The 13,105-nt window shown below is 34.4% G+C and overlaps 1 protein-coding gene across 1 annotated transcript in view; it reads right to left on the bottom strand.

Annotated features, from left to right (window-relative positions):
- The window catches only part of LOC123672259 (trace amine-associated receptor 4-like), a 71,130-nt gene that overhangs the window by 14,180 nt on the left and 43,845 nt on the right, over nucleotides 1-13,105 (bottom strand). The window contains exons 2-3 of the mRNA XM_045606291.1: nucleotides 9,107-9,169; nucleotides 6,128-7,185 (exon numbers count right to left, since the gene is read on the bottom strand). Coding sequence (XP_045462247.1) covers nucleotides 6,128-7,111 — 984 coding nt within the window. The 5' untranslated portion in view covers nucleotides 7,112-7,185; nucleotides 9,107-9,169. The remainder of the gene's footprint in view (nucleotides 1-6,127; nucleotides 7,186-9,106; nucleotides 9,170-13,105) is intronic.

Consider the following 13,105-nt stretch of genomic DNA (forward strand, 5'->3'; position numbering starts at 1 on the left):
GTGCCAACCAACTGTAATTCTCTTCTGTACCATAACCTCACAAAATGTTTTCTAGCATCATTGCCAAACTGTGGATTTTTTCCTAGTTTCATCATAAAATCAATATCAATAATTGGTTGTAATAATATTACAATCCTTTAACTTTTTGAAAAGTTAATAGCTACGAAAAAAATTGATAAGAATAACTTATTCATCACAATTAAAAATGGAATTCCCATATCAACCTAATTTTGAGAGGATGAAATGAAAAAGTCAAATTTGAATTGAAATCATCGGCAAGATCAGGAAGAGCAAATATCTCCAGATTTTTTTAATTGAATACACGCTCCGATAACCAGGTCATTAGCGTTTATGATACATTGAATTATAACCTTATTTTATAATATTGAATGTGAGATACTAACTACACAATTATATTTCAAAATTGATGTCTCTGATGAATTTCAGGGTATTCTGCACTTGAGGGTTATTAATATCGAGGGCGTCTTTTATCTTCGAAGGAACATCGTGGATTTTTCTTTTGGTATGTAAGCCTGGACTCTGGTCTAAAATATGCTCAATTGAGAGATGGACATTGTAAAAGGTGCATTTGGGTGCGTCTTCTTTATTAAAAATATAAGAATGTGTTGTTATGGTGTGTCCGATTCGTAATCTTCGTCATGTAATTAGATCTCTCCTGTTGGTTACAAATTTCGAAGAGTGGTTTTGGATGGTTGGCTCTGCCTGTCTGAGCTTGGAGGGTGTTTCCTGCCATTCTTTGTTCCATTCGTTTTTGACGATAGAAGCTCTTAAGGTAGTAACTATAGTTATGGTATTCACGCAAGTACCCGAATATCTAACGTCGTTTACCTCTCGATCAGCTTTTTCATTGCCAGGTATTCCCATATGTGATGGAATCCATAATAGGATAGCTTTTTTTCTTTTTTGGAAAATTTCACTGTTGGTAACTAAAATTTCTCTTTCTTCTTTCTGATTTTATTGACTGAAGTGCTGAAAGTGAATCGGTGAAAATGATGTTGTTAATGAAAACATTCTCCTCAATTTGTTTCATTGCTTGATGAATTGCAAATAGCTCTCCTGTAAATATGCTACTGGTTGTTGGAAGTTTAATTTTTTTTGTGTTCACAAGAGTAGTAAATGCACAACCAACACCATCTTCTGCTTTATAGGCATCCATGTAGAAAATACAATCATGTTTGATGGAGTTCAACTTTTCGAGAAACAATTTTTGTTCTATTTGAGGAGACATGCCGGATTTTGTTGTATTGGATAAAGAATCATCACATCTGAGATTGTTTTGTGGGTTATCACTTATAATATTTGGTTTTGAGGTATTTTTTGGTGTATTTTGTAGTAAAGAGGAGTTTTAAGTTTGGGATATCGGTTGTAGATCGAAATATGTACATCTTTTCTCACAGAGTGAATTTCTTGTTGAATTGGTTATATCCGCACTTATTCTAGTTACACAAGTGAGTTGCAGGGATTGTCTTGTGAAGTAATGTAAAGGTAGTTCATCAGTTTCTCGGTTTAATGAGGGGCTTGTTCTTAAGGCACAAGTAGCCAATCTTAAATCAGCGTTCTGTATGAAATTCAGCTTTTAGAGCATAGTTTTACTGGCGGAAGCATATATGATACATACGTAATCTAGTTTGGATCTAATGAGAGTATGGTATATGGTAAGAAGAGTTAGCTCGTCGGCTCCCCATTGACTATTTGCTGATTCCTTCATGATGTTCGATCGTTTAAAACATTCTGCTTTCAATTTCTCAATATACAGTTTCCACGTCAGTTTGCAGACTAATATCATTTCTAGAAAAGGGTGGTTCTCAGTATTTCTGATGATGTTACAGTATAGGTTCAGGTGATGGATTGATGGATTTTTGGATTTTTTTTTGTGAATGTCATCATTTTTGTTTTGGATGCCGAAGAGGTTTAGTAACAAGGAGTATTTGGTTTCAATCTGAATTTCAGAAGGTTTGACATTATATCATGATTGAATTGAATATACAGGGTGTCCCATAAGTGGCACGTCACAGTGACACCGGAGGTAGGTCAGCTAAAGAGGGACCTAACCAGCCTAACATGACCCCAGTAAAAGTTGCATGGTTTTCGAGTTATTACCAAATTACGTTTTTTAGTGAATTTTCACCTTTTTTAACATTGTTAGGGTCAGAATTCTGCTGGAAAGCTCTCGAAGCTTATTTTTGTTGTTGTAATGGAATCTTAAATAGTTATTTAAGATGACATGAGTATGATTCTGTCAAAAAGTTATGTGGATTTCCGTAAATTAATGGATAAATCTTGATTTCAATTCCTAGCAAAACGAGAACTTCGACTTTGGACACCTGCTGTGAAAAAAAAAATCCTTGAAACAAAACGAGCAAGTAACATCAAAAAATTGGGCATTTTAGACAGATTTAGAAATGGTACAATACACGAATCTTATGCCCATAAAACTAGGTATTTTCATCATTTTACCGATGCCCTACTTAACTAAGTTGAAACTAGGAACCCCGCTATCAGGTAATTTTGCCGTTTGCTATGACATTACATTTGATACCGGGCTTTGTTATTATTTGTTAAAGTCACAATAGGGAAAAAGATGGATTAGGGGAAGCGAAAAAGGAATATTATTGAAAAAAAAGGTAAATTAATTAAAAACAGACTTAACTTTCGATTATTTATTTAATTCTTAAATCTAACTTACAGTAAATGTTCAAACTGTTTCCCTCGGACTCTAATGCATAAATGACACCGTTTTATAAAATTACGATTCAATTTTCTTAAACTAATTTCCGATATGGTCCGGGCTGCGTCGAATACGCGTTCACGCAATTCTTCCTCGCTTCTTATTGGTTTTGCATACACTTTGTCCTTTAAACATCCCCAATAAAAAAAATCCAGTGGATTCAAATCCGGGGATCGCGGTGGCCACAGTATGGGTCCTAATCGCCCAATCCACCTGTCGAGGAATGTGTTGCTGAGGTGCTCGCGAACCCGCCGAGCGTAGTGAGCCGGGCAGCCATCTTGCTGAGTCTTCCAATAATCCTGGCAGGTCATTTTGAAGCATTTCCAAGTAGTTTGCCCCGTTTAAAATAGCTGGCAACTCGACCGGTCCTATTATTTGGCCGTTAAAAATTCCCGTCCACAAATTGATTTTGAATTGGTATTGGGACCGGTCTTCTCTTGTTTCGTGCGGGTTTTCTAGTTGCCAGCTATGGATATTATGTAAGTTGGTGTATCCGTCCCTTCTGCAGGCCGATTCATCGCTCCACAACACTTCATTAAAAAAGTTGGGATTTTCTCTTCACTTTTGTATCATTTTTCGACAAAATTCAACACGCGGTGCATAATCAGTCGGCTGTAGAGTTTGTACGCGTTGAATGTGGAAGGGATGGTAATTGTTTCTGTTCAAAATTCGTTGTGCCGAGGATTTGGGGACTCCAGTACGGCGTTCAATATTTCGCACTGAAGTTCCTGACTCCGCTCGCACTTCTTCTAAAACGACGTTGTCGTCAATCGTTCGAGGTCTTCCAGATCGGCTATTCGTCCCTGGTAGTCTGCCCTCGCGATAATCATTTGCAGTTCTCAAAATGACTTCGTAGTTGGTAGGATTACGATTCGGATATCGTTCCAAGTACAACCTTGCAGCCAATCTTGCATTGTAACTCACATTGCCTCGATTTGAAACACGTCTGGTTTCGCCGTAGATTAAATGCATGTCAGCGTACTCACTATGAGTAAACTTGTGATTCGCCATGGTTGCATACACAAATCAGTGTCCGATAGAGTGCCGAGTTGTCACTTTATTCCACAAATAAAGAGTAAATCAGAGTCCAGAGAAATGCCAAGTCGATTTTAGTTAAGGAACACACGAAAACAGAGACACGGGGATCGCACGAAACGCAAGGTAACGAACTGATTTGGTTTGCAGGGCCATCGCTGCTCGTGCTACATGATCGAACAAAGCACTCTATCCATCCCTTTCTTTACCAAGTAGATAAAGAGAGACAGAACAAGTCTCTCTCTAGGGACGGCTAGCGAGGTGCATAGTTTTAAATTAGTTACATAGGGCATCGGTAAAATGATGAAAATACCTAGTTTTATGGGCATAAGATTCGTGTATTGTACCATTTCTAAATCTGTCTAAAATGCCCAATTTTTTGATGTTACTTGCTCGTTTTGTTTCAAGGATTTTTTTTTCACAGCAGGTGTCCAAAGTCGAAGTTCTCGTTTTGCTAGCAATTGAAATCAAGATTTATCCAATAATTTACGGAAATCCACATAACTTTTTGACAGAATCATACTCATGTCATCTTAAATAACTATTTAAGATTCCATTACAACAAAAAAAATGAGCTTCGAGAGCTTTCCAGCAGAATTCTGACCCTGACAATGTTAAAAAAGGTGAAAATTCACTAAAAAACGTAATTTGGTAATAACTCGAAAACCATGCAACTTTTACTGGGGTCATGTTAGGCTGGTTAGGTCCCTCTTTAGCTGACCTACCTCCGGTGTCACTGTGACGTGCCACTTATGGGACGCCCTGTATTATAACCAAACACATTGATTTCGATAATGTTATTCATTTAAACAGGGTCCAGTCGATAAGAGTATTCTTTCTTCAATCTGAAATATTTCCGAAAATTCAATTTTATTTGGAGTGAGACTTGTTCTTGTTGTCGAAAACTAGTGGCAACTAGAAGTCGAATGAAGTGTCGAAGGAGTGGTTTGATCTTCTGATAGATACGAACCCACAACGACATCTCTGGTGCAGACAAAGAGTTAATACAATACTAAATAATGAGGGTTCTTCATAAGTTGCTAGTCTGAAAGGGCAACGAAAGCCAATTCAATAAATTGCGGACGTTTCGTTTAGAATTATACACTTCTTCAGGACAGTACAGAGACATGGTGTTGAAAATTATAAGGTCATGGTATTTTTTTATGTATCAATCAAAAAAGGAGTTTTTCCTTTGTGAGAATGGGGACCAATACTGAAGAACCTTCAAAATATATTCAGCGAAGTTTCGCAGATTTTCATCTGCTTCATCAGGCCTAAAAAACACCAAAGATGACAAAAACATACAAAACGTAATGAAAAGCTAACGTCAGTCTTTCAATCTCTACGCACATCAAAAAATTACAATCTAGCAACATCAACAGGAATATTCGAGAATCAGTCGCAGAGGAATACTAACCTATAAAGGGAACTGTCAACGACTCACCACAGTTTATGTATCAATTTTTAAAATCATGCCTCCCGATCATGTCCAATTTCAAAGCCCTAAAGAAGTTTATAATGATAAATGAAATTCATTACGTTCCTTTCTGAATACATAATCATTTTGACCTTGAATTGAATCGGAATAAGAGATCCTCTTGAAATTTCTGATTCGAAACCTCTATACTTTATTGTGGGGCCATTTGAATATTGTCCTCCTGATTGAGAGAGTATATATCTACTTCTCTTCGCTAGAAAACATATTAGCAGGTAATGAACACCTGAACACCAGAAATGCTGCAGAATGCAAGAAAAAATATCAAACAATGATTATCTTTTGAGAGGTACTCGCTTGAGAGAACTACAGTGCAAAATTTACAAAATTCACGGAAAAATTCAGGTCTCTAGGTTCTTATCCGCTCATGAGTTATCGTGTTTTTGGACGGTCAGATGGACGGACATAATTAGATTTCACCAAGGATCTTCATGAGTAGGACGATCATTATCATTTTAGGCTATTCTCAGCTCAAAATTCGAAAAATCATTCGAAATCATTTACTCCTGTATTCAAGCACGCAAGATGAATGAATGAGGTTTTTTTGCATATTCGTTAATTAGTCAATTATTATCGACACAACGCAATATTTCTTCAATATCGCCACTACTCATATATGATCAATTAGATACATTGAATTAAAAAAACATGGAGGGTATGCTGAAGGTTTCATGATACCAAAATGATTGAAGGCTTATGGTGTAAAGTTCTGAATTTATTATCATAGGTATAATTATTTTCAATTTCAATTTCTTTTCAGGCTTCAATAACCTATTTCCTGAATGATGAATGATGAATGACAAAACTAAAAATAAAATGAGAATCATAATTGGTAATTAATATCTCACCCTCAATTCCTTCATCCTTATACTGTAGATGATCGGATTGGCTATCATCTTCAGAAACAGCATTTCGTTGTCAAAGAACCTGAGCATTATGACCTGCCTCCTGTATTTCTCATTCACGTAATTCAATAGCTCACCACTAATCAAACAGTCTTGACTACAAGCTATCGCGTAGATTGTAAGAGCAGGTATCCATCCGAGAAGACAAGAAACCATGATGATTAGGGTAGTATACACAGCCTTTGAATTACCCTTCAGTCTGATCTGAACGTGATTCGTGTGTCTATCTACTTTCCTATTGATATGGCGACCTCTTCGAATAACACTCCCACCGAAGGACACCTTGTTCCAGATCTTCTTCTGTTTCCTTATGATCAGTAGAATAGATATATAACAAATGATGATGCAAATCATGGAGATGACGATGAACGATGAGATGGCCATTCTGAACCTGAAACTGTGAATGAACAGCGTATCGTTTATGAGGGTGTCGTTGTATAAGGATATCCAGAAGGAATGTCCTCCCGCAATGGTGTACAATCCTACGAGGAAAAGAGTAGGAATAGTCCATAAGATGAAGAGAACTCCAGACATGCTTTGACTTGATTTGGAGTTATGATGCAGAGGCTTGTGGATTCCCATGTAGTGGTTAACTGCAAGACTTAACAGGTGAAAAACTGTAACCAGAATAAAACACAACTTCACCATATCTAAGATAATGAAAAATCTGAAAGTTATGTAATCCTCGAAGAAAATGACGATGCCTGATATGCAGGATGCACAACTGTCTGCCATGGCTAAGCTCAAGCTTATCTTCAGGATTGAGGTGATGGGCTTTCTTATCCATAATATGCAAGTGAAAACTTTGAAATTAGTCAAAACGGCTAGGATACAAGTGGAACAAAGGACGAGCTTGACGTTTTTGACAAGTAGGAGGTCCACTTCTATGTCTGAATCGATGATCGATGAGTTTGTTGAGTTGTGCATGAGGATTGTGATACTGCCTGACGTGCAGGTTATATGATGCTGTTGTTTCAGTTTCGTAACGTGCCATTACGGATCTGAAAAAAAGTTCGATAATTTAGTGTCTTCGAGAAAGGTTAATCGATTAACATAGTATTTCGATTTACTGCAACTGGAGTGTTATTCTCACAAAAAAGAATGAAGAAAACGCTATGCGACAATTTTCCCCTTAGAAATGTATATAAGTAGCTACTGTCATGGTTTTTTCGGAATAAATATTGAAATAGAGATATGACTAGGAAAAAACCTATTGATTACTTCCAAATTCAAATAAAAAAGATTCATAGGTAATTTTTCTAAATTGATAATAAATTCATAATTATGAATATATATCATCAAAGTTGAAATTTTTTGTAATGTAATTTAGAATTAAGTTTAGATAGTGAATATTTGATTGAGTATGACGCATTGAAGAAAATGTGATTTATGAAAATTCCTAAATTCACGTGAAAACAGTTTGATAGATAAGCCATAGAAAGTAGTACTATAGACAGGACACAGAGGTAGAAAAATTAGGCTGGAAGAAAGCTTACGATCAAGGATTGCCGGGAAATATTGGAAAAAAGACGCCACGAAAAAAATTTCACAAAAAATTGTGAAAAATTGGAAAAATCTAGAATCAAAAAGTTTTCATCCAAAGGATTATATAGAAGAGAATATAAATCATTAAAAGAAGAGAAATAAACAAGAAACTAAACTGAATAAAAACTAATTAATGGAAAATTTAATTCCATCGAGAACGAGAAATAGAGATTGAGTTGGAACAGGATGGATTTGATAGTAGAGCAGAATTAAGTTGGAAGAAGTAATAAGAAAGCTGAAAGGAATTTGAATTATTGAAATGATTAGATAAGTAATTTAAAGTTCTTATAATATAATTTGTTTCATTGTTCATTGGCGCCTCACGTTGGGCGCCAACTGAAATTATTTATTTTGCTGAAATCTTACTTTTGGTGTTGATTAATTATAATTGCTTTTTTTTTAAATTGGGATGGATTCTAGTCACATTCAAAAAATAAAAAAAAATTCTTAAATAAAAACATTTAGAACTATTTTTTTTTAACAGAACAACCAACCTAACTAATCTATGTAACCTAACTATCTTTTCTAATTTCATTTATGAAACAACTTGAAACTAATAATCTAACATTAAATTGCCTTCAGCTCTCTTATTAATTCTTCCAACTCAATTCTGCTCTACTACAGAGCTTTCTTCTTTTTTGTTGTAATTCAATGCCTTTTACACCGTTTTAATGTCAAATCAAGATTTAGTAGATCTATTTTTCTTGCACGTTGCTTGATCAGGGGTTACTGGGACAATTCTATAGTTAAGAATAATCTGTGAAATTCTCCAGATCAAAGTGAAGATCAATATTGAATTCAATGATTCTAACCAATTCGTAAAACATAACAAATTTGTAATTCCTGACCACTTAATATTCGATTTTATATCATTGTTATTTCGAATGATCAGAAAATTGGATTATACAGAATATGTATACTTTCTGTTATAATATTACAAGAGCATAGACAATATTCTATTATCCACCGATTGACGTGACGTAGTTCGCAAAACACCACTCGAGCTGCGCTCTCGTGATCTTTCGCGAACTCCGTCGATTGAAGTGGTTCGTATAATCGAAATATATTGCCTATGCTCGAGTTGGTATTTGTTACGATTTTATAACGAATAATTTCAATAACTATAACCAAAGCACTGCATTTTGATAATTCAATGACATTTCACTGAGCTTGACTTTTTTTTTTTTTTTTTTTTAATTTAGATATAATACATGCAGGATTTCCCCGAAAGTATATGGAATATAGATATAATTTTCATGATGAATGGTTTAACAGTTTAATAGGTTTTGACTTCTAAAGAGACTGTTCTGAAAGTACCTTCTGTATCTATAATTATTTAAACAATAATTAGTATTTGGAAGTATTCACAGTACTTACATGTGGGCTTTGTGTTGTGTTGGATACTGTTTTAGCCGTCATGCCAGCTACTGCATCATGAACCTGAAACATCCACACTATAAGATGTTGATGAAAAGGAACTTGATTAATATGAGATGAGTAGCTGCTGTGTATACCAGAATCAGCTCGTACTTCATGATTTTGCAAAATAATCAGTTCAATGAAAATTTGTCTAAATGTATATAATGCTTTTTACCAATCCCAACTATAAAAATCCCCAAACATTTTCTAAAGGAAGTGATTGAATTTGCCTGTAGGTAAAAATATCACGGTACAAAAGGTTAAAATCATGGCATTTCATCATTCAATATACTAATAATAGATATACTAATAACGAGAAACCCGCAAACAACATAGGAAAAATAACATGGCAATGAAGGCTAGAAGCCAAAGTACATAGTCTATAACAACATATTAGGAAGCTTACACAATTCGCAAAAGTATAAACTTCGAAAAATAGTGCACAAAATACGGTCAATACGGATTTTCAAAGCGTCAACATACAAACTATAATCAACAATAGGTAAGTGCAGCTTGAGTACTGGTGAAACAGCAAAAAAGAACAAAAAACCTTTATCAAATTCGCCAACGTTTCGAATCTTTATCGATTCTATTGATTTGAAACGTTGGCAAATTTGATAAAGATTTTTTGTTCTCTTTTGCTGTTTCACCGGTCCTCAACCTGTGAATAGCTATTGTTGATTGATTACAAAGACGAGGTTTGAATACCACAAACTATAATTTCAACAGCGAAAGTTCTCAACAAATTTTAGACACACTCAAACAAAAACTAAGTGTATATTCTCAAAGACAAAGAAGATACAACGAGTTCTATGACAGAAAGCATAAAAAATTCTTGAGAAATTCTGAAAAAAAAAGTTTATAGAATGCAAGATGACCAAACGTCATCAAAACCAGGAAGTTGTTCATTTTTTAATTCAATCTATAAGAATCTTATAACTTCTATGCAAATTGGTTGAGAAGAGAAATCTTATGAAATATTGAAACAAATAACCATAATTGAAAATCCGCAGGCCTCGATGAAATTCACAAATTCAGGTTGAAGAAATTTTGGTATCTACACTACAGGCTAGTCGAATCCGTGAATGGTATAACATACATTCCAATGGGAATGTCATACTTTTTTAAGAACAGGTTACCTTCTATCAAATGACTTTCAGACCAATAACATGCCTGCCAACAAGATATAAAATCATCGAATCATTCAGCAACGTATCCACAAATATGGAGAAAAAAATTAAATGATTACTACACAGCAAAAAAGAGCTCTTAGAATTTAAGAAAGAGTTGATAATAGATTCTATAATAAGCAACAAAGGCCTCGCTTAAACTGATATCGGAAGTTCACAAGATCTACTCAATTATAATAAACTTTCTGATGTATCTAAGCGATGTGAAATTGGAGAACGAACATCGATATTTGTACGGCAAACAGTTTCTAATTAGGAAGATAATTCTCTACGGAGAATCATTAAAACCTTCATCAGTCTGCTTTGCACTGAACACCCTCAATAAAGAACTGACTGCTACTGGAAAGGTTTTCAACATTAGAGGCAACAGTTATGCTTATACCCTCCATCATGTGCTCTAGATGAATGATTCAAAACTAATAACATGCAGCAAAATCCAACTGGAAAATACAGTCGGAATAGAGGAAAATTTTTCAAAGGATGGTACTCGAATTGAACGAGAGTTGTACAGTGCATCCCATTTTGGGTGAGACAGCCAGGTTTCTCACTTGTTATTTAAGATAGAGCCTTGCGGTTTTCACGTTCCTGTCCTACTTTTTCGTGAAACTCAAGTTGGTCTAATCAGATTTTTCATAACTGTTTCCGTTCAAGATATAAAGGGCGATTTTGGTAATTGATACTTTTCGGACCCCTCCTTTATCTCCGAAGTTATTAGAAATAATGATGAGGTAACAACTACGTCTGAATCAGAATTCTGCGTAGAATACAGTGGCGTACTCAATTTTTTTTTTTGGGGTATGGTTTTGAAGATTCAACACAAACCTATATTTTTTTAATAGAACACCCTATATATCATTAGTTCGTTGAATTCGTTATTTTTTTCCCTTCAAAATGATGTATGATACTATGTAGGTAGGATGTTCAGAAATGTTAAAAAAACAATAAAACATCAAAAAATGATGTTTTTTTGTTAATGGGCAATGGATTTCCCATATAAAAGAAGAATCAATAATAATAACAATAATTCTTAGAGATGACAGCTAGATCAGATTGGTTTTTTTCCCTCTAATGCCTACTTGATAAAACAATATATATAATAATATATATTATATATATTTATCCTTTAGACCATTATTACATCATATACATATACAATGCTCCCAAATGCATAGTAGCCATAATAACAACAAGGATATTTGTATCATCAATGACCTACTACTTTTAAAAATCGAAAGTAATAATCCTCTTATTGAAACATAGAAAATTCATGGCCCCTTCACAAAAAATCATCATTATTTGATGTTTTTGTGTTTTTTTAAACATTTCTGAACATCCTGCCTACATAGTATCTTACATCATTTTGAAGGGAAAAAAATAACGAATTCAACGAAGTAATGATATATAGGGTGTTCCATTAAAAAAAATATAGGTTTGTGTTGAATCTTCAAAACCATACCCCGAAAAAAAAATTGAGTACGCCACTGGATTCTACGCAGAATTCTGATTCAGACGTAGTTTTTACCTCAGCATTATTTTTAATAACTTCGGAGATAAAGGAGGGGTCCGAAAAGTATCAATTTCCAAAATCTCTTGAACGGAAACAGTTATGCAAAATCTGTTTAGACCAACTTGAGTTTCACGAAAAAGTAGGACAGGAGCGTGAAAACCGCAAGGCTCTATGTTATATAACAAGCGAGAAACCTGGCTGTCTCACCCAAAATGGGATGCACTGTAAGTTTAGCGAGGAAAAGTTTAAGATGAAGCAATCACTCTTTCTAATGAACAAAAAACAAAAGCAATGATAGTGGACGGTCTGCCTCGGAATGAAACAAAATCGAAGAATCAATCATCAAATAATGAAGGAATACTAAAAGACTGAGTCCATGAGGAGAATCAAAAAATTTTGAAAACAATTCTCTATAGCATGAATACGATGAGATTCATCTATCTAGCTCAATTTTTTCAGTGCATGTCAATGAAGCAAAGCAGATATGTTAGGTGTTAGTGAATAAGTGCGACAAATTTCTGTAGGTGATTCTGCATTAAAAAAAATTATGACATAGTGCTATTTAACTTTTGTCCGCGAATGCTTCGAATACTGGGTGTTAAAGTTTTACTTAAATACTAAATATTTGGTGTATTTCAAGAGGTAGTTTTTACGCATTTTCTGACATGCAATAAGGAAGTTTATGTTCATTATTGGCGCATGCGGGTAATGATTTTTTTGAAGAAAAAAATGATACGCCATTGAGATATTTCAAACTAACAATCATTTACAAATTCTTCGTTTAATTCGAATGACGAAAAAACTCACCTACCTTTTTCTCGTTTAGGGCGCCGTTTTTATACAAAAAAAAAAAACGTATTTTCATTTCTTTGATATCCATATATCAAATATACTGGATAATATTATCCAGTAGGGACGTTGTCGCAAATTGGAATTCAAAAATGATGTTAAGTTTGAAATATCTCAATGGCGTACCATTTTTTCTTAAAAAAAATTAAGAGTAGGTAAATGCTCACTTTTCAAGATAAACTTTAACACCCTGTATTTTGGATTACTCGGAAAAGATTTTTTAAATTACCAATTTAATGAAAATTCAGTCAGGCAATAAATATCTGAAATCAAGTTAAGTTCAACTATGTAATATTTTACGAGCCTGATTTGCAAGTCAAGTAGTTGATTAAAATATCAAGCTATTTGGCTTGATGAATCCCTGGTCTGGTATTTGTAGTCAATTCATATTTTAGTGAAAAAGAAATGGCA

Source organism: Harmonia axyridis, chromosome 2, assembly GCF_914767665.1.
Source record: "Harmonia axyridis chromosome 2, icHarAxyr1.1, whole genome shotgun sequence".
Classification (NCBI taxonomy): domain Eukaryota; kingdom Metazoa; phylum Arthropoda; class Insecta; order Coleoptera; family Coccinellidae; genus Harmonia; species Harmonia axyridis.